The sequence below is a fragment of the Coregonus clupeaformis genome, chromosome 30, assembly GCF_020615455.1.
Source record: "Coregonus clupeaformis isolate EN_2021a chromosome 30, ASM2061545v1, whole genome shotgun sequence".
Taxonomy (NCBI): Eukaryota; Metazoa; Chordata; class Actinopteri; order Salmoniformes; family Salmonidae; genus Coregonus; species Coregonus clupeaformis.
In genome coordinates this window covers 51,306,057-51,328,796 of record NC_059221.1, presented here as the reverse complement: position 1 = coordinate 51,328,796, position 22,740 = coordinate 51,306,057, and the positions used below count along the sequence as shown (strand labels likewise).

At 45.8% G+C, this 22,740-nt stretch overlaps 1 protein-coding gene across 2 annotated transcripts in view; it reads left to right on the top strand.

The window, feature by feature from the left end:
- LOC121569507 (gap junction gamma-1 protein-like) overlaps positions 1-22,312 on the top strand; it is a 41,354-nt gene extending 19,042 nt beyond the window's left edge. Inside the window, exons 1-2 of one of the 2 annotated variants that reach the window (XM_041880530.2) lie at positions 7,193-7,494; positions 18,632-22,312. In XM_041880530.2, coding sequence (XP_041736464.2) covers positions 18,686-20,149 — 1,464 coding nt within the window. In that variant the 5' untranslated portion in view covers positions 7,193-7,494; positions 18,632-18,685 and the 3' untranslated portion in view covers positions 20,150-22,312. Of the gene's footprint in view, positions 1-7,192; positions 7,495-18,631 lie in introns of those variants that run through there. The other variant, XM_045209655.1, reaches the window with a different exon arrangement.
- Positions 22,313-22,740: the final 428 nt, after the last annotated feature.

The following is a 22,740-nucleotide window of genomic DNA, read 5'->3' as shown; positions in this document are numbered from 1 at the left end:
TGTATTCATTTCTCATTCAGTCATTTGGCTTTCATTTCAAAGGATATCAAACAGCCCATATAGATTAGCCTCAGCCCTACGCTGGTATCTGGAGCAGAGATGGTGAATATGTTCAGATCCCAGGTCAGTTGGGAGCGTTCAGCTCTGTGACAGAGCAGCAGGGGGTGAGCACATTTGGCAGGTTTCAGGTCTACTATGGCCTCAGGCGATGTACCAACTACTAACACAATAGAACCGGGCTTCTGGGAGCCTGAAATCACATCCTAATGCTCTTTATGGCCTCTCTCCTGACTCTCATGACCAATTTCTCCTATTCTCTTCCTTCCCATCCCATTGTCTCTCAGGTTAATCTGGGTTTGCTCTGCTCTGACAGCGAGCGGTTTGGCCAGTCATAAATCACCATTCTAATCAGCTTTAGTCTATACCCAACACTCTGCTGTACTGGACTCCTCCACAGCACTGGAAATCAATCTCATCAATAAGGGAATCATCCCCCCTGTGTATCGATTCCTGCCCTGTTTAATCTCCAGGGGCCTTTCCTCCACAGCTTGTTAGCGGCACATCTCACATCAGAGGCATGTCTGCCTTAAAAATAAATGACCCCCCCTATATTCAGGAGTCAGCTACAGAATAATGATTATGTGTTGGTCTGTATTTGATAATATTTGATTCACCTAATTACTGAACACAAGGGATAAGAGTTGAATTACATACTGCACATGCAACAAATGAATAGACATAGACACACACACTGATGCTGTGTGTTAGATGTGGAAGGAGGGAGTATATATCCTCAGGGTCTTTGGTGGATGATGAGGGGGTTCTGGTGAGGAAAGAGGGGGATGGGAGAGGAGAAGAGAGGAGGCCTTGGTAGTGGGGGATTAGGAAGGGGGGCTGCAGTACAGTACAGACATGGTGTGGTGGATGGGGGCTGGGTAGCGAGGTGAGTTGGGGGATGGGGAAGGGGAAGAAGGTTGTTAGAGAGCTGATGATTTCCCCTCTCAGAGTCCACACACACAGCTCCATTTTGTGCCCTGGATGCCAGGCTGTGAATGAGTTGGTGAGGGCAGCATTGTGTCTACTGGGTCCATGGTGCCATGGGCTCACACACAGACACAGCGCCCCATTGATACACACTCTACTGGCGTATGACTGTGGGCACCATGCGTGCTAGGCTGTCTTTGTGTGGTGTGTGTGTGTGTGTGTGTGTGTGCTTATTTGAGTGTGTGTGTTTAGTGTTGCCATGTCTGAGAATCGATCGCTCAGCTTGCAGGTTTTTCTTTGCTAATGTATGTATATAAAGTCTGTTTTCTATCACAGTGTATAAGAGTTGTAATATAGAAATACATTCCCATTCACATACTGCTATGTGAGTCAAACGCAACGCCCAATACAGTTAAATGGTGTCCTCAGAAACACCATCATATTTCTGCTTTTAAATCCATCAGTGTTTCTTTCAGATGACAGAATATCCCTCACAGTACTAGAGACCCAGGGTGAAAGCCGCTGCAGCTGCCACACCCCCACACTCCACACACACACACACACACACACACACACTCCATACACACACACACACACCCTCATGCATACACACAGGCACACACACAAACCACTGCTGCACTCGCTGCCCCTCCCCATTTGTCTGATGTTTCGCTTTGCTTTAATAACAGGACTGATGCCATTTAAATCTTTCGCTTCAGTTAACTCAGTAGAAATCCAGCTGCATAAGTGGGTTCCTGAGTTCTCATTTTTCACAAAAATATGATAAGGCACTGAATTCAGGTCATCGTGTGAGCGCAGCTATGAAAAGCTGTAAATATTTTTTTATTATTAATACTAATAACACTACTGCTAATGATAATGATAAAACTACTATGATACTGTAGCAATAATAATTTCAATGCAACACATTAATGTCAAATGTATAATCATCTAATGATACAGGATCTACATAATTTTGAAAATATTCACATTTGATTGAGAAGAGAAATAGAATGACAGTATTCATAGATTCAAACTATTAATTTTGCAAAGCATTACATGATCATAATATTAGCAAATTAGCATTGAGGAACGTCAATTGCAATAGACATATGGGGCGAAACTCTTAGATTTAGGATATATCTTATGAGCTGTGTCCTGACTTGGTTTGAAGGAAACCTTGCCACTCCCACTTCCCCCTCTCCCCCCTGCCATCCTCCCAGTGGGTGCCAGCCACAGTACCCAGCGCCCAGGCTGTGCCCCCAACTCACCCCAATTCCCCCTCCCTCCCCAGCACCCAGGCAGTGCCCCCAATTCCCCCCTCCCTAACCAGCAGCCAGGCTGTTCACCTCAACCCCCCCCCCCTCCTTTACCCAGCCCCCAACTCCCTGGACATTATGCAACCCAACACAGCCAGATGGTGGTCCATCTCTATAACTAAAACACATCCTCATGAGGCCTCCCGAGGCGCAGCGGTCTAAGGCACTGCATCGCAGTGTTGCGGCGTCACTACAGCCTGGGGTTCGATCCCAGGCTGTGTTACAACCGGCCGTGACTGGGAGTCCCATATGGCGGCGCACAATTGGTCCAGCGTCGTCCGGGTTAGGGGAGGGTTTTGCCGGGGGGGCTTCGCTTGACTCATCATGCTCTAGCAACTCCTTGTGGCGAGCCGGGCTCCTGCAGGCTGACTTCGGTCGTCAGTTGAATGGTGTTTCCTCCGACACATTGGTGCGGCTGGCTTCCGGGTTAAGCGAGCGTGTGTTAAGAAGCGCAGCTTGTCGGGTCATATTTCGGAGGACGCATGACTCGACCTTCGCCTCGTCCGAGCCCGTTGAGGAGTAGAAGTGATGAGACAAGATCATAATCACGAAATTGGGGAGAAAAAGGGAGTCCTTTTTTTTTAACATCCTCGTTTAGGAAACAGACTTGACGTTAATGAGTCTACAGGATGTTATTGAATAAAAACAGCTTCTCCTCCTACATCTATGTTTTTCTCTACCAAATAAACCTTGCTCAATGGAAGGTATTTTAAGTAGTGCTTATTAATCAAGTCACCACAAATACTATACAAAGTATATTTCAATGTAGACTAAACAAAACCAGGAAACTGCTGAGTGATGTATTGAATCTTATTTGAAAGGCGATGGAGGTTTGGACCTGAGAAGTGAGTGTGTGTGTGTGTGTGTGTGGTGTACACTGTCTCCTACCTCTCTACCCTAGAGAATAAACACTGCACCAGTGGAGGCTGGTGATTTGAGACCTTGGTATAAGCGCGGACTGCACAGACGACAAAGCGTGTTTCAAAAATCATCAAATACATTATTTTTACCTAAAACATTTATAGTAAAATATTATGGGGAATGGGAATGAGAGGGCTACTTATACACTGTTGGAAAGGGATCATAGCAGTGATTGAATGAGTTGAGGTGTTCAGAGGCTTGACTTCAGTGCAGGACAGGGGTTGACGTGTTCAGAGTCTTCAGTGCAGGACAGGCTCATCATGGATGGATGGTGTTGGAGAAGAGCTCAACTCTTCCACTGAGGGCAGGACAAGATTTGACTGGGAAGACAAAAAAACAGAACACAACACAGTCAGACAAAAGAGTTGAGAATGAGTTAGTCAAGGATTAAAATCACATTGATGTGAAATAATGTGATTTTGTTTGTGTATGTGATTGACTTGGGGACTTGACTTGGATACATTCCATTACAGCAGCGCCATCATAGGTTTGGACAACAAGTTTCTCCATGGAGTTAATCTCAGAATTGATCAAGTCAAACACATACTGCGCATCTCGCCCACTTGACACATCAAAGTAGCCCAAGAAACGTTTCTGAATAAAGCCCTGATCATCCCCATACCTGATAACTAACAACTGTGCGCGACAGCTGATGTCTGTGGTTTCATCCATTTGCCATGCGAAAGAATGCGCTGCGTCAACCTCTCTTTTAATCTCACTTTTAATGGATGATGCAATGGAAGCTATCAAATCATTCTGAATTTATTTTTACATCCCAGAGAAGACAGTAGAAACTTCCATATGCTCAGCAAGGAAAGCATCGGAACGTGCAATTACCTCTGCAAGTTCCTTCTACTAGTTGCCCTTGTTAGCGAAACTTTCCCTCTTATCATGGCCCTTTGCTTCACAATGTGCCCCTTAAAAGCCCCAAAATGCAGTATCCCTTTTTCTTCTTATCTTGTTGTTGTGTTGCGCAGTTTGAATACGCAGACCTTCGTCCATTACATTATCAATGCGTCTTTTTCCTCAACAAAAATTCCACTACGTTGTTCCACTACAACGTTAGCGTTAACTAGCCATTCTGGTGAAACAAACTGCACTCTAGTAGCTAGCTAGCTACTTGCTACTAAAGTTAGAAGGGCACTAATGCCACTAACTCGACACCAAAATAAAGTTATAAAACCAAGAAAACAATATTTAATCTACCTCCTCCGTCTCCTGTAGTTTGAATAATTTTTTTTGAATTGAATAATATAAAATAAATGCTCAACTGTCACTATTCACTATCTCAATCTCATTCTATCCAACAATGTCACCAACTCACCAATCTTCTAAATCACACATGCGTAGTACTACAAAGTTCATTCTCTGATCCTTTGATTGGATGGACAACATGCCATTTCATACTGCAAAAGCTTTGATTGGTTGGAGGATGTCCTCCAAAAGTCGTCATACTTACCATGTAGGTCTATGGAAGGGGGTGAGCAGCACGAGCCTCCTAGGTTTTGTGTTGAAGTCAACATAGCCAGAGAAGGATGGAAAATAGCTGTCCTCCGGCTACACCATGGTGCTACCCTAAAGAGTGCTGTTGAGGCTGCTGTAAACCTTCATTGCAAAACAGTGTGTTTTAATCAGGTATTTGGTGACGTGAATATAGTTAGTGTATAGTTTTATCTAAAAAGCATAACTTTTGTAATGTTTTTGTAGTTTATTTGTATTTTTATTCACTGAGTAGGATGGTCCTCCCCTTCCTTATCTGAGGAGTCTCCACTGCACAGCACATACACACACACACACACACACACATCCCTTCTACTCCTATACCTGTCACTTTAGGCAAAGCACTCTGTACACACACACACACACACACACACACACACACACACACACACTATTCATGCATCAAGACATAACAAGAAACACTCACTCCCATCCTGGCTTCACAAACACAGTAAAGCATTTTTCAGCCTGAAGTGGACTCCCTCTATCCACAGCATTTTCCCTGTGGTTAGTTACAGCTTGGGGGAACCTTTATCTCTTTATTATAGCCCACACACACTGTATATTATATTATTATAACTCACAAATTCTAAAAATACACCACAGTACCTGGCAATCCATCATACCTTTCATTATCCCACCTCCCCACCCCCACACAGACACACAAACACACACACTTACATACAGACACACCACACACACAAGCACTCTTTTACACACTTCCAGTCCATGAACCCCTTGCCTTTACGATCCTGTCTGTCACAGACCATATTAAAAGGGATTCAGACAGGGGACAGACATACGAATACAATAACCCTCTAAAGTGTACACAAGCACATTCCCTTATACACTCACATGAACTCTAAGACCCCCTCCCTCCTCTCCTCCTTCCCCCATCCCCTCCTCCATCTCTCCCCTCCTCATGTCCTGCCTGCTAATGAGATATCTTTCTAGGAGCTCGCAAGTGAGTCGGAGCTCGGGGGTGTGGAGGTGTTTGCGTGTGCACTTCCCTGTGTGTGTGAGTGTGTGTGTGTGTGTGTGTGTGTGTGTGTGTGTGTGCTTACAGCGCAGTCTAATAGTGCTCCTAGCCTCACTTCACCCCAGGTCGACTCATTTCCGTCACACTAATTACAGACAAGAATCTCAGGAAAGCTTTTGGTGTTTAAAGGCTTCCATGAAATTACAGTTTTATGGTATGGTTAAAGTCTGCATCTAATAAAGTAATTAGATTAGAATGACCATAGAGTGTGTTTATAAGATATGGCAACCTTATAAACGTATAACTGCATACTTGAGAATAGGTATTTAAAAGTCATGGTTTTCTGTACTTTATATTGTTGTGCCTTTATTTAGTAGATAATAACTTAATAAATTATAATTATTTATAAATAAACCTGGCAAACTAACCAAGGCCACTCAGAAGTGACAGATCACCACTTAGAAACAAGGTTACTACACAGAGTCCATATTTTAAATAGGCTGTGGATGTGATTTGAATTTTAATACCCAGCGATTTTTCTTTCCGTGGGAGATGCTGTGAAATGTGGTGATAGGAATCTGTCCACTCTCAATAGAGAGATAAGAACAGAGCTGAGATAGCCCTTAACTCTCATTTACTCTACACCAGAACCACTGGTGAGCGGATTCCTACAATACCAAGAAAATACTTCTTATTATTCTCAGTAGTGATGCCTGGGAGAGCAGCCTTTTGGTGCATGTTGTTTATCATATTGTGATTGTCTTGTATTTATTAAGGATTGATTGTTTTATATATTAAGGGTATGTGAGACAAAGGAGATGTATCTGTCCATAGTTGTTTATTAGGAAAGGGAATTGTACTAATTATCTCATGTTATTAACAAACAACAATTTGTCATTGTTTGTTGCCGCTACAATTGCCGCCTAACCTTGCTGCATTCCCCTTCCCCCTTCCCTCTTCAAAAGGACCACAATGGAAATAAGCTTTTCAGCTTTATTGGGTTATCCTTGATGATTTTCTTAAATTATATGTGGAGGTGTCACTAGCTGGAGTGCCCTTATGTATGTATAATTTTTTTTCCCAATCAATCAATCAATGATTATAACTCTATGAAGGTTTGAAGAGGGGAAGGAAGGGATGGAGAGATGAAGTGTGAAAAAAGAAATTGGAAGGATGAAAGTGCTAATTCTGCTCCTCTGTATTCATTGCTGTCTGGACACCCTTACTGTACCCTACCATCCCAATCATTAAGTATTTCTTCCCCATACACTGTCTATTCTAATAGATTCTACAAGGTCACTCCTGCTGCGGATGGTTAGCAATTATACCTCTTACATATATTACCTTCCTCCAATACCCCCTCTCCTACCACCTCTTCCCCCACCCATATCACTGTCTACCCCCCCCTCTTCAGGGGGATTTACCATAAAACCCCACCCCCACCCCCATCCATGACCCAGTTCTGAGGAGATGAAGGGTAAGTGGGGACCATTGTGTTTGCCTCAGAGAGACGGGTGCTCTCTCTCCTCTCTCTTTCAGCAGTGCCTCACACTTGGATAGACATACACACTGCTTCCTTGTTTAAGCACATGGCTTCAGGGTCATCTGTGTTTTGTGTTGTTTAGTGCGCTTGGGATTAGGCCAGGGCACTGGGACGCCAGCTCAGGTTAATTTAAGGAGTTGCTAAAGGAGACTAAATAATAACATTAAGGAGATAAAGAGATGCAGAGGAAAAGGAAACAGGCTCAGAGACAAAGGAGAGGCTGACCGACGTCTGGGCTAGGAGTGTGGGTATGTCACCTCCCTATTTCACCTTGTTGCACATTTTGGTTGTGTGTGTGTGCGCGTATGTGTGCGCGCATGTGTTTGTTGTGAAAGAAAGAAACCGACTGTGTGCATGAGACCTCTTGTTTGTTTACTTGTTAATACTGGAGCTCTTGGGAAGATACAGTCTGTACTTGTTCATTTAATACTGGAGCTCTTGGGAAGATACAGTCTGTACTTGTTCATTTAATACTGGAGCTCTTGGGAAGTCGGACAATTCTCTTACAGTCGGACAATTTGTTTACATGTGTAGTGTTATTTTCTCAAGTTGAGGAGAAATCACAGATGCCTACAGTGCCACTCAGCCCCAGAGAGTGGAAGGAGAGCCTGATATATCGTTCAACTAACAAACATATGGAACAGCTTCATGGTTGCCTTCAGTCCCTTTTGGACAGAATTCCTCACAATCTGTAGGCCTATTTTCCCACGAACACAGAGAAGCTGACACTTGACCCCCTCCCTCCTTCCTCCTCCCCCAAACATCTCCATCCATCTCTCCAAAGATCTCTCCACCCTGATTCCCACTTGGACCACGGTCCAATATATCTGACCGGATGGGAGACTGTGCTTTTCCTAGAAAATGTCAGAGGTTGTTCAACACTGCATCCATGTTTACCCTCTAAGCAGAAAGATCTGTGTTATTCTTGGTGTCTCATAGTAAAAATTATTTTTCCTCCTCTTGGTCTTTTTATAGAACAGTTGAGGCCCAAATGAGGGTCCCCCATCCATCTCCTCTCCCCTGTGGAATGAACTGTATATTTGTGTTTGGGGCTCTTGAGCTTGCTAGTGCAAGTGTGTGTGAGTGAGGGAGAGTGACTGTGTTAGCTATATGTATGTTTAGGTAACTGACAAAATAATGGAAACACTTGAGTAAATTAGGGACACAAATTATATTGCAAGCAGTGGTCACTGAATGGTTTCATGTGGTCACTGAATGGTTTGGTGAGCATGAAAACGATGTAAAACATATGCCATGGCCGTCTCAGTCACCAGATCTCAACCCAATTGAACACTTCTGGGAGATTCTGGAGCGGCACCTGAGAATTTATTGTGGAAGAATGGTGTCGCATCCCTCCAATAGAGTTCCAGACACTTGTAGAATCTATACCAAGGTGCATTGTAGCTGTTCTGGCTCGTGGTGGCCCAACACCTTATTAAGACATTGTATGTTGGTGTTTCCTTTATTTTGGCAGTTACCTGTATATCAATGTGTAACTGAAGTACGTAGGCCTCTAGCTGCATTAGATGTGGAGAGAAGGACTGTCTGAGAACATGAAGTCAGCTCTTTGTAATGTGTGATCATAAATGCTGATAACCTGCTCGGTTTGAACCCAGCTGTGTACAGTCATTTTTGGCAGACATTCTTACATATCTGTCTTATCCACTCCCAGGGTTATTGGTTGGTGCTTAGACAGAATAACAGGCAAGGAGACATGATAATAATTCATTTTTAGCTATGCAGGGATTTTAATAATTTTAATATTCCTGAACATTTAACAAAGGGGCTAATCCAAACGCCCTAGCTCAGATATGATAGTGTAACCAAGAAGGAGAGAAATCCTGTGTGTATTGCCTTATGATTTACCATTGCTCCCCTGCTGGTTGGAAGAAAACAACTTCCTCCCCATCCTCCCCCAGTCAGCGGTCTCTTACAGTCCTGGTTGGGTCTGTGCTCACTAATATTAAATCACACAGATGTGAATGACCTTTCTCTCTCTCTTTCTCTCTTCCTTTCTCTCCCTTTCTCTCTCTCTCTCTCTCTCTCTCTCTCTCTCTCTCTCTCTCTCTCTCTCTCTCTCTCTCTCTCTCTCTCTCTCTCCTTCTTTCTCTCTCCCTCTATCTGTCCTCAGAAGTCTTTATTCTAGTGTTCATTGCTGTTACACCATACTGGACATTCTACTGTACATTGTGTAATGTGTGTAATGACTCTGTATTAGAAGATGGCTCCCTCACATTTACCTAAATATACCAATTTATCTCTTACAGATGTCATCCCTGCTGTCAGTCTAGCAGATTACTATGGTGTGTGTGTACAAGCGTGCGTAAGTGCGTGTGTGTGCTGGCTAGTGCCATGTGTGCGTTTGTGCAAATGCGTGTGTGTGTGTGTGTGTGTGTGTGTGTGTGTGTGTGTGTGTGTGTGTGTGTGTGTGTGTGTGTGTGTGTGTGTGGGGGGGGAGGACAACGTCTTTACTACACTGGGCATCAATGAACTCTGGTGGTGAATTTTGCATGACGTAGAAAGGCCAGGTTGGCACTGACCCTTAGGACTAGAACATTCCTCTCAGCATGGTCCCCGACCATCATCCTCTACTGCAGAGAGGGCAGAATGGATAAAACAGAGCTGTGCGTGTGTGTCTGTGTGTCCGTGTGTGTGTACAGTGAGGGAAAAGGTATTTGATCCCCTGCTGATTTTGTATGTTTGCCCACTGACAAAGAAATGATCAGTCTATAATTTTAATGGTAGCTTTATTTGAACAGTGAGAGACAGAATGACAAAAAATCCAGAAAAACACATGTCAAAAATGTTATAAATTGATTTGCATTTTAATGAGGGAAATAAGTATTTGACCCCCTCTCAATCAGAAAGATTTCTGGCTCCCAGGTGTCTTTTATACAGGTAACAAACTGAGATTAGGAGCACACTCTTAAAGGGAGTGCTCCTAATCTCAGTTTGTTACCTGTATAAAAGACACCTGTCCACAGAAGCAATCAATCAATCAGATTCCAAACTCTCCACCATGGCCAACACCAAAGAGCTCTCCAAGGATGTCAGGGACAAGATTGTAGACCTACACAAGGCTGGAATGGGCTACAAGACTATCACCAAGCAGCTTGGTGAGAAGGTGACAACAGTTGGTGCGATTATTCGCAAATGGAAGAAACTCAAAATAACTGTCAATCTCCCTTGGACTGGGGCTCCATGCACGATCTCACCTCGTGGAGTTGCAATGATCATGAGAACGGTGAGGAATCAGCCCAGAACTACACGGGAGGATCTTGTCAATGATCACAAGGCAGCTGGGACCATAGTCACCAAGAAAACAATTGGTAACACACTACGCCGTGAAGGACTGAAATCCTGCAGCGCCCGCAAGGTTCCCCTGCTCAAGAAAGCACATATACAGGGCCGTCTGAAGTTTGCCAATGAACATCTGAACGATTCAGAGGAGAACTGGGTGAAAGTGTTGTGGTCAGATGAGACCAAAATCGAGCTCTTTGGCATCAACTCAACTCGCCGTGTTTGGAGGAGGAGGAATGCTGCCTATGACCCCAAGAACACCATCCCCACCGTCAAACATGGAGGTAGAAACATTATGCTTTGGGGGTGTTTTTCTGCTAAGGGGACAGGACAACTTCACCGCATCAAAGGGACGATGGACGGAGCCATGTACTGTCAAATCTTGGGTGAGAACCTCCTCCCCTCAGCCAGGGCATTGAAAATGGGTCGTGGATGGGTATTCCAGCATGACAATGACCCAAAACACACGACCAAGGCAACAAAGGAGTGGCTCAAGAAGAAGCACATTAAGGTCCTGGAGTGGCCTAGCCAGTCTCCAGACCTTAATATCATAGAAAATCTGTGTAGGGAGCTGAAAGTTCGAGTTGCCAAACGTCAGCCTCGAAACCTTAATGACTTGAAGAAGATCTGCAAAGAGGAGTGGGACAAAATCCCTCCTGAGATGTGTGCAAACCTGGTGGCCAACTGCAAGAAACGTCTGACCTCTGTGATTGGCAACAAGGGTTTTGCCACCAAGTACTAAGTCATGTTTTGCAGAGGGGTCAAATACTTATTTCCCTCATTAAAAATGCAAATCAATTTATAAACATTTTTACATGTGTTTTTCTGGATTTTGTTGTTGTTATTCTGTCTCTCACTGTTCAAATAAACCTACCATTAAAATTATAGACTGATCATTTCTTTGTCAGTGGGCAAACTTACAAAATCAGTAGGGGATCAAATACTTTTTTCCCTCACTGTATGTGTGTGTGTGTGTGTGTGTGTGTGTGTGTGTGTGTGTGTGTGTGTGTGTGTGTGTGTGTGTGTGTGTGTGTGTGTGTGTTGCTTGTGTTTGGAATGTGTGTGTTTTAAATGTGTTGAAGCATGTTTCTGATTTGGGGCGTACAATCAGACATGGAGTCGACTGCCAGCTCCCCATATGGTAGTGGAAATTAGGACATGGAAGTTTGGAGTTGTTTAGAATTGGATACAGGAAAGAACCTGAGGGAGATTTGGCATTGGTTTAGGAATGAGATGTTGTGGCGAGTGGGAGAAGGGAAGGGAAGGAAGATGGAAAGGCAAAGGCAAAGACAAAAGGAAGTCTCCTTTGATTTCCTGTTAGTGTATACATGTCACCTGAGAGAGAGACTGGCGCTCCCATGGCGAGCTCCAACAGTGTGCTTTTAATTAGGAGGAGGAGAAAAAGAAGGAGGGATGGAAGGAGGGGGGATGTGTTCACCAGGCTGGGACCATGCTGCCAGCAGTGCGCCAGGAGAGAGAGAGGGAACGTTGACGGAACTTTGTGACCCCGAGCGTGTATCAACATTTTGTGCGCTGCAGGAGGGAACTCTATTATTATTGGATGTTTGTCTTTGTGTTTTTAGGTGTTTGTCTTTGTGTATACAGTGAGGGAAAAAAGTATTTGTTCCCCTGCTGATTTTTTACGTTTGCCCACTGACAAAGAAATTATCAATCTATAATTTTAATGGTAGGTTTATTTCAACAGTGAGAGACAGAATAACAACAAAAAAATCCAGAGAAACGCATGTCAAAAATGTTATAAATTGATTTGCATTTTAATGAGGGAAATAAGTATTTGACCCCCTCTCAATCAGAAAGATTTCTGGCTCCCAGGTGTCTTTTATACAGGTAACAAACTGAGATTAGGAGCACACTCTTAAAGGGAGTGCTCCTAATCTCAGCTTGTTACCTGTATAAAAGACACCTGTCCACAGAAGCAATCAATCAATCAGATTCCAAACTCTCCACCATGGCCAAGACCAAAGAGCTCTCCAAGGATGTCAGGGACAAGATTGTAGACCTACACAAAGCTGGAATGGGCTACAAGACCATCGCCAAGCAGCTTGGTGAGAAGGTGACAACAGTTGGTGCAATTATTCGCAAATGGAAGAAACACAAAATAACTGTCAATCTCCCTCGGCCTGGGGCTCCATGCAAGATCTCACCTCGTGGAGTTGCAATGATCATGAGAATGGTGAGGAATCAGCCCAGAACTACACGGGAGGATCTTGTCAATGATCTCAAGGCAGCTGGGACCATAGTCACCAAGAAAACAATTGGTAACACATTACACCGTGAAGGACTGAAATCCTGCAGCGCCCGCAAGGTCCCCCTGCTCAAGAAAGCACATATACATGCCCGTCTAAAGTTTGCCAATGAACATCTGAATGATTCAGAGGAGAACTGGGTGAAAGTGTTGTGGTCAGATGAGACCAAAATTGAGCTCTTTGGCATCAACTCAACTCACTGTGTTTGGAGGAGGAGGAATGCTGCCTATGACACCAAGAACACCATCCCCACCGTCAAACATGGAGGTGGAAACATTATGCTTTGGGGGTGTTTTTCTGCTAAGGGGACAGGACAACTTCACTGCATCAAAGGGACGATGGACGGGGCCATGTACCGTCAAATCTTGGGTGAGAACCTCCTTCCCTCAGCCAGGGCATTGAAAATGGGTCGTGGATGGGTATTCCAGCATGACAAAAACACACGGCCAAGGCAACAAAGGAGTGGCTCAAGAAGAAGCACATTAAGGTCCTGGAGTGGCCTAGCCAGTCTCCAGACCTTAATATCATAGAAAATCTGTGGAGGGAGCTGAAGGTTCGAGTTGCCAAACGTCAGCCTCGAAACCTTAATGACTTGGAGAAGATCTGCAAAGAGGAGTGGGACAAAATCCCTCCTGAGATGTGTGCAAACTTGGTGGCCAACTACAAGAAACGTCTGACCTCTGTGATTGCCAACAAGGGTTTTACCACCAAGTACTAAGTCATGTTTTGCAGAGGGGTCAAATACTTATTTCCCTCATTAAAATGCAAATCAATTTATAATTTTTTTTACATGCGTTTTTCTGGATTTTTGTTGTTGTTATTCTGTCTCTCACTGTTCAAATAAACCTACCATTAAAATTATAGACTGATCATGTCTTTGTCAGTTGAAAAACGTACAAAATCAGCAGGGGATCAAATGTTTTTTTCCCTCACTGTATAGGCTTCATGCTCCAGCACTTTCACTTCTGTGAAGTCTTCCCTCCCCAACTGGAGGGACAATCACTATTTAATAATAATAATAATAATAATATGCCATTGGTCCCGGGGATCGAACCCACTACCCTGGCGTTACAAGCGCCGTGTTCTACCAGCTGAGCTACAGAGGACACATATTTCCCCCTCATTATCCAACTGCCCGCCCACATTTTCCTTCTAACGCACACAGTAGAAGTGTGTGTGTGTGTGTGTGTGTGCGGAGAGAGAGAGAGAGAGAGAGAGAGAGAGAGAGAGAGAGAGAGAGAGAGAGAGAGAGAGAGAGAGAGAGAGAGAGAGAGAGAGAGAGAGAGAGAGAGAGAGAGAGAGAGACTGTGACCTCCTCAGACCAATTAGCAGAACGCCCAGAATATGTTCTGGAAGTTAAGATAGGAGACATTGCTCAGTTTCTTGGGAACAGCCAGTCACCTTCAGGAACCAACCCTATGTAGCTTTTTGTGTAGCAGTATATAAGAGGCCTAAAGGGACAGACCAAGATAGAGTGAGAGAAGATGCATACTGTGCACAATTCAAGGCTATCTCTTCAGACAATAAAATGTTCCCTTACACTCCACTGTCCTGCCCCATGATCCCCAGGAGGACCAGTGTTTCTCTGGCTGCTGAGGTTACATTGAGCCACAGCTGGCCCCTCAGTCCTCACCAGGACACACACACACTGCAGTGCTCTGCTCTGCCTGTTGGGAGACTACATACACAGATGGTCCAGAATCTGTTGTGTATGAGGATGGAGTCTGGGGTTTGAAATGTCTGTCCGTCGGTCCATCCAGACTTGTTCAATGCGTGGTATGAAAAGATGGCAGTGGTGCGTGTGTCCATAAGAGGGGAATCTAGTGACATGGTTGGATTATGAGGCATCATAGAAAGTGCATCATCACCAGCGGGGTTTTGCACAGAGTCTGCGCAGTGTGTGGTAGAGATGAAAATAGGTTATGTAACCAACTAACCCCTAGGACTCAGCCCTAACCCATCTGACCTTGCTCCTAAGCCCTCTCATTTTGGCCCTGGTTTGACTGTTTGGCTCTGAGCTACGCTACAAGTGTTGTTGAGTTGATATAGAATGATGATACACTATAGCATGGTCTGTGACATCTCTGCCTGTGGCTTTAAAATCATCAAAAAAAGTTCCGAAAAAGTTCAAAGGTTAGGGGTATTTTCTGCTCATGTACAGTATAAGAACTGGAGGGTTCCAGTAAAAGCCAACTGTAAATGTAAACAAGGACTACTCAAGGTTGCTGTGATATTGGTTGTGTACACGCATGTGTTAGTGTGCGGGTTGGCAGGCTGACTCATTCTAGTAACACACAGAGTGATGCTGGGTTTGAGTTTCTCACCCCTAGCCGCTCCACCAGCTCTCTCAGACATAGAATGATTGGGAAAGGGAAGGCCAGAATGTGCTGGGGTGGTAGGATGGTAGTGGGAGGCAGCTGGAACCACGTGCCCATGTTGGAGGCTCTCGCCTGGGCAGGTGGTGGTATGACGGCCCCAGGCTGCTAGTTCTTTCCGTGGAGCTCCAGGCCTGTGAGTGCAGAAAGAGGCTAATCGTGACTGCAAGGCAGAGGACACTCTGGCCATCTAACATGGTCTCTCTGTTCGCAATCACTTTCTGTTACTTTTTCACAGTCACACATAAACATATTCGACCTCCTGCTCACACATAAACATATTCGACCTCCTGCTCACACATACACTTACACACATGCACACGTGTGAACACACACACACACACACACTTTGTTCGCTTTCACTTTCCTCCTCCACATGCACAAACACACACCTACACACATTACACACATATATAACACACACACACACACATTCTGTTCCTCACACCTTCCCATTCCAGAGAGGCAGCATGTTACCCAGAGCTTCCTTTCTCATGGTGATGACTCATTGACAGGTGTCACTCGAGATCCCCCTCTGTCACAGCTAGTATGACAGATAAGAGAAACACAATACACATTCAAGAAACAGAAAACCTGATTGGGCAGCAGAAACTTCCTAAAATAACTAATTTATGGTTAACAGGTGTTGGAGCACTCGAAAAAACAGGCAGACATATTTATCTTCTTACTCTCAGGCTTTATACCAACACGTATACTGACATTTGACGGATCCTCAGTGACGTCTTCCTCAGATAAAAAAATCACTGTCTGTGTCACACTGTACTGTAAATTACAAGTGTCTTAGTGCCATTTATTAGCCTTGGACTGGGTGAATGTACAGTATATGTCTAAGTGTGTCTGGGCAATGTGAATTCTTGATGGCTAAGGACATGTGTTGAGCAGAGCAGGGGGATAACAGTGATGGTTCTATAAAGACGGTGTGTATAATGATGTAATGCAGGAGAGGAAAGGCCAGGGCCAGACAAGAGTCCAGACGGTTGAAGGACAAACTATCACGGCTCAGGATAAGACCCAGATGCAGACACAGGAGGCGGATAGTATGAGTCTCTGAGTTTATTACAGTACAAGGGGCAGGCAATCGGTAGGTCAAGGCAGGCAAAGAGTTGTAATCCAAATCAGAGTCAGGCAGGTACAGGACGGCAGGCAGGATCAGGGCCAGGACAGGCAGAAAGGTCTGAACTAGGAAGACTAGAAAAAGCAAAAACTAGAGCACATGAAACACGGGAACGCACTGGTAGGACTTGACGGGACAAGACGAACTGGCAACAGACAAACAGAAAACACAGGTATAAATACACATGAGGTAATGGGAGACACCTGGTGGGGATTGGAGACAATCACAAGACAGGTGAAACAGATCAGGGTGTGACACAAACTGCCTAATGACTCCATGTGTTAATGTCAGCTCAGCTCCTCTCCTCACTCTCAATATGTCCTCATGACACTTACTCATACATGTCGGGTATGAAGTGTTAGCACTGGTGCAGTACTCACTTTTTTGTTTTGGAAATATATATATACAGTCTTGCTGTACTACTGTAATGTGAGACTGGTGTTAAAAACACTCCTGTTTATCTGCAGCAGTTCTAATAAACAAGTGTGGGAACGTACACACACACAAACAAATACACTCTAAAACAGCAGCATGCACAGCATTCCTGACATCTACAGTATCTCCTCTATCCCAGGCAGGCCTTTTATGGTCACAGTGATCAATACTGCACATGTTTTATAGTGAGTCCAGGCTTCAAACAGCTTCAAACATTCCCATCTCTAACCCTCACTCCCTTCCTGCTCCTCTCACCCCTCTCCTCTCACACTATAGGAGACACTAACCAGGGGGCTGAGGAGCTCCAGCTCAAGGGTTGCGTCCCTATGGGCCCTGGTCAAAAGTAGTGTACGATGTAGGGAATATGGTGCCGTTTGTGACACAGTAGGTCTACTAACAGCCAAGCCTCCACTCCCTCCAGCATTCAGCAGACCTTTCTTGGCCTCCCTCTATCTGGGCTCCCAACCTGCCTGTGAGGGGGAAAGAAGGTGCTGTGGAGCTCCTTTAAAGCTCAGCCTAAGCTCTTATTTCATGGTTGGGTTTACCTTTCAGTCCGACTCACAATGAGCCATGCACCATTGGAGCTACTTAGCAGGGTAATACATTTTTTTTTTTTTGTGGAGGTGTCACTCTGTGCAGAAGGCAACCTGGCTCTGGACCACTGTTCCCTCACCACCCTCACCCCCTCACACTCCCCTGGGGGCAGGCAGGCAGGAGGGTTAGGGCTCTGCTCCAGTGCCTTGGCTAATGTGGGTCTGCGATGTGACTCCCTGCTCCACTTGTTTTGGCCAGGCCGCCTGCTGGTTTAACTGGTGCAGTTGGACTGGCTGCCTGTAGCCCACGGCTAACCTACATAGACAGGCTTCATCTCTCCCACACACACATCATTTTAATACAGCACTACACACAACACCACACTACACCACACCACACCACACAACACCAGACTACACTACACAATGCCATTTACACACCAGAACAACACCGTTAAATCAACACAATCTGCACCTCACACAGAGGAGGGATGACTAAGAGGATTTATTCCCCAAAAGAGAGAGTGTGTGTGTGTGTGTGTTTGTGTGTGTGTGTAAAATGTGTTCTGTGATAGCTCAGTTCCTATTGGGATTATTTTGGCTCCCCTCTCTGCTACATTTGAGCATATTTTTCTTTGGTTTGATATCCTATTGTTGTACAGTACAGCCCCTCAAAATACCCCCATTTATTTCACTGTGCTGAAACTGTGTTGTTGGGTTGGAACGTATATTCATTTGGGGTATACCAGAGAGTAGAATGGATCTAATACATGTGGAGATTGCAGTCTGTCTCAATTTCAGAGAGAACACTTGTTTGGATTTAGGCATTTATATCTGTCTCTTCTCCTCTCCATAATGAATCTGTTACTCCTGCTGTTGAAGTGAAGCTCTTTGGTCTAACTCTACTATCTCTGTCTAAATCCCCTCACTCATCCGCTTTCATGATAAGATATTGTGCGCTCCGATTTCTTTGATCTTCCTTCAACATTTTTGAGACATGTTGGTAGACAGTACATTATGTATAATCTCCTTCATATTTGACTAATTCTCTATTTTTCTCTCTCTCCCTCTCGCATCCCTCTGTCTTCATCACTCCTTTTCATCTCTCTCCGCTCTCTCTCTTCATCATCCATCCATCCCTCTCTCCCTCTCTCTCTTTGTCTCTCTCTCCCTCCACCCTCTCTCTTCATCCATCCATGTATCTTTCTTTCTCTCTCTCTCTCTCTCTCTCTCTCTCTCTCTCTCTCTCTCTCTCTCTCTCTCTCTCTCTCTCTCTCTCTCTCTCTCTCTCTCTCGCTCTCTCTCTCTCTCTCTGTCTCTCTCTCCATCTCTCCATGTAGAGTCTGTGAGCAGGTGAGTGCGGGACCCTGTCTGCCCCACTGTCCAGCGACATAATGAGCTGGAGCTTCCTCACGCGGCTGCTGGAGGAGATCCACAACCACTCCACCTTCGTGGGGAAGCTGTGGCTCACCGTGCTTGTCGTCTTCCGCATCGTTCTCACCGCCGTCGGGGGAGAGTCCATCTACTACGACGAGCAGAGCAAGTTCGTCTGCAACTCGGGCCAGCCAGGCTGCGAGAACGTCTGCTATGACGCCTTCGCGCCGCTATCGCACGTCCGCTTCTGGGTCTTCCAGATCATCCTGGTGGCCATGCCATCTCTCATGTACATGGGCTACGCTGTCAACAAGATCGCCCGGCTGGACGAGGACAAGGGCGGGGGAGGGGTGACCACTGAGACAGGGGGAGGGGGTGGAGGGGGCTACACCCACCGGAGGCCCAGGAAGATCTGCTTCGGGGCGCGGCAGCACCGGGGTATAGAGGAGGATCAGGACCAGGACCAAGAGGATGATCCTATGATCTACGAGGTGCCTGAGCCCGAGCCACCTCGCCGGGTCGACCCACTGGCCCCAAGGCCCAAGCCCAAGGTACGCCATGACGGGCGGCGGCGTATCCAGGGTGACGGGCTGATGCGTATCTACGTGATGCAGCTGGTGACTCGCACGGCGCTGGAGGCGGGCTTCCTGGCGGGCCAGTACCTGCTGTACGGCTTCCGCGTGATTCCTGTGTTCGTGTGCTCCTTCAAGCCCTGCCCCCACAGTGTGGACTGCTTTGTGTCGCGGCCCACGGAGAAGACCATCTTCCTGCGCATCATGTACGGCGTCACTGTGCTCTGCCTCACCCTCAACGTGTGGGAGATGCTGCACCTGGGCATCGGGACCATCTGTGACATCCTGCGCCGTCGCCGCTGCCCGCCCCAGGAGGACGAGTACCAGCTGGGGCTGCTGGGGCCCAGCGTGGGGGTCTCCGTGGGGGTGCCAGGGCCGGAGCCGGGTGCAGGGGGAGGGGTGGTGGGGGATGGGGGTGCTGACTACGTGGGGTACCCGTTCTCGTGGAATGCCCCGTCGGCTCCGCCGGGCTACAACATCGTGGTGAAGCCGGAGCAGATCCCCTACACGGACTTGAGCAACGCCAAGATGGCGTGCAAGCAGAACCGGGCCAACATCGCCCAGGAGGAGCAGCAGCAGTTTGGGAGTAACGAGGACAATTTCCCCACTGGAGGGGAGACCCGCGTGGCCCTCAACAAGGACATGATCCTGCATGCCCATGACCAGCTAGAGGCAGCCATCCAGGCCTACAGCCAGCAGCACAGGGCAGAGGAACACCTGGGGGACAACCATGATGACAAGCCCCAGAGCAACATCACCCAGGCCCAGCCGCAGCCTCAGCCTCAGCCTCACAAGGAGCGCAAGCACCGCTTCAAACACGGCAAGGGGGGCAGCAGTGGAGGAGGGACTGGGAGCAGCAGCAACAGCAGCAGTAGCAAGTCAGGGGAGGGTAAGCCCTCTGTGTGGATTTGACCCAGTACACACACATATAGACATACAAACACACACACACACACTCCAGCCCTGGCCTGAGCCAGCACTGACGGAGCCCCATATCCTTGTAGTGTGTGTGTCAGTGAGGGAAGGGGTGTCCCCGAAAACACTAGGGCCGGCCCTGAATGGAGGGCTGAGGTAGTGGGATGTCATGTTGTCTTTCTGTGGATATTTCAACACCATGTTGTGCCTTTACAAATCCCACAAGCTGGAGGAGACTAGCCTACAGTAGTATGTTAGTGTGGACAGGTGAGGAGAGGTGTGTCAGGAGCATTAGTGATTTTGCAGCACGCAGTTGTTTGTCTGGGCTGTCACTGTCTAACCTAAAACACACTGACACAACTCTCTGAAACAGTCTCTATGTGTTTCTGTCCTTCGCTTTTCCAGTTCCGAAGCAGACACTTGTTCTCTGTTGTCTTCCTACTGTCCCAGTTCTTCCAGTAGCCTGACGACTCACACTAAATTATTTTGTTGTTCGCTGCATACTTTAGTCTGAGCCTGCCATCGTTTAAGTCATTTGTGGGGACGAGGGGCACGTGGGGCATTGTACAAAACAAAGTAATCAGCGATTGAATCGTCTCTAACCAATCAGAGCCCATGACGAATTTTCAAACTGCCGCTTTACCCACGTGTGTTCTGGCTCTGGCCTAACCCATCGGTTTCTGGACCAAGCAGATGGCCTCGAATGTGTTCACATTCGGTGAGGGTCGGGGAGGTACTCTCATCCAGACTCATTGCAGAGAAGAAACTAACGTCTGTGGGCGTGGCGTAGTGTTTGGGGGATTCTGGGCAGCCAGGCAAGTCTTCCAGAGGATATTGGGCTGAGAAAATGTATCAATCGTTATCACAGTCTCTTTTTGGGGATTTCTGATCCATTTATTTATATCCGTCCATTCTCTTGGTGATCCTGATTTCCATTCCAGATTTCGATCAAGCTAATCTGCTGGCTGACTTTCTGCAAAGTCACGGACTTCATAATACATTGGCATCAGAATGAATGGACATCATAATGCAATGACATCATAATGCAATGAATGACATCGTAATGCAAAGACAGTATAAAACAATGACTTTATAATGCAATGACATCATAATGCAATGACTTCCTAATGCAATGATAATAATGAAAAGGTCAATCATAATGTCGATGTTCACCTTCCCTGAAGGCTATTGTCTGTCTATTATCTCTCCAAGGTCACTGATGTTTAATGTGTGTGTGACTGTATATCTGACGAAGGCCAAGTCTTTGAGTGCATCCTCCAAAGATGGAGAGGGACAGTTCATGGCTTGATCAGATGAAAGTAAGTGGTCAGGGAGATGGTTGATGGAGATGGAGTCTGGTGAAGACCTTGTAGAGGGCTACTCTGGGAACCAGCCTGAGTCATGGAACCACTGGAGTTCACCTCCTTCACAATGTGTATGAGAAGCATGAATTAATACCATTTATTGTTAACTCCCTCTGTAAACATGCACTCTTTTCACTTTATTTTCTCTGTGTTTCTCCAACTAGTGTGTCTCTAGTTCTCTCCAGTTTGGACCTGTGTAAGGTTTTCTCAGTACTGGGTTGACATTTCATCTGTCTGGTTATTGAGTGCCCCCTGGTGGTATAGCTTTTAAACTAAGGATTTATCATCCCCTTAGTACAATATTACTTGCTTTCTTTTGGTATCTTACTAGTACTTACTCATTTCTAGTTACCAATGATCACCCTGCATTCCAAACACCTGAAGTTAGTCTCTCCAGTTACACAGTAGCCCACTGTTAGTTTTCCACGGGCAATTTCCTTTTCAACCTTTCTTACAAGAGTCTTCCATACAGTGTTCTATATGAGACCAACAAGGCTGCAATAAAAACAGCTCTCTAAGCTAGCTGTGTTGATGAAGATCTGCCTCTCTGTTCTCCTCTGTCCAAGTATTTCTCTGAACTGCCATATAGGCTGCGTCCCAAAAAGCACCCTATTCCCTATGGGCCCTGATCAAAAGTACTGCAATACTTGTTCTCTGTTGTCTTCCTACTGTCCCAGTTCTTCCAGTAGCCTGACGACTCACACTAAATTATTTTGTTGTTCGTGGCTTGCGAAAGTATTCACCTCCCTTGGCATTTTTCCTATTTTGTTGCCTTACAACATGGAATTAAAATGGATTTTTGGGGGGTTTGTATCATTTGATTTACACATGCCTACCACTTTGAAGATGCAACATTTTTTTAAAATTGTGAAACAAACAAGAAATAAGACAAAAAAAATAATAATAACTTGAGCGTGCATAACTATTCACCCCCCCCCCCAAAGTCAATACTTTGTAGGGCCACCTTTTGCAGCAATTACAGCTGCAAGTCTCTTGGGGTATGTCTCTATAAGCTTGGCACATCTAGCCACTGGGATTTTTGCCCATTCTTCAAGGCAAAACTGCTCCAGCTCCTTACATTTACATTTTAGTCATTTAGCAGACGCTCTTATCCAGAGCGACTTACAGTTAGTGCATACATAAAAAATGTTCATACCCCCTGTGGGAATCAAACCCACAACCCTGGCATTGCAAACGCCATGCTCTATCAACTGAGCTACATCC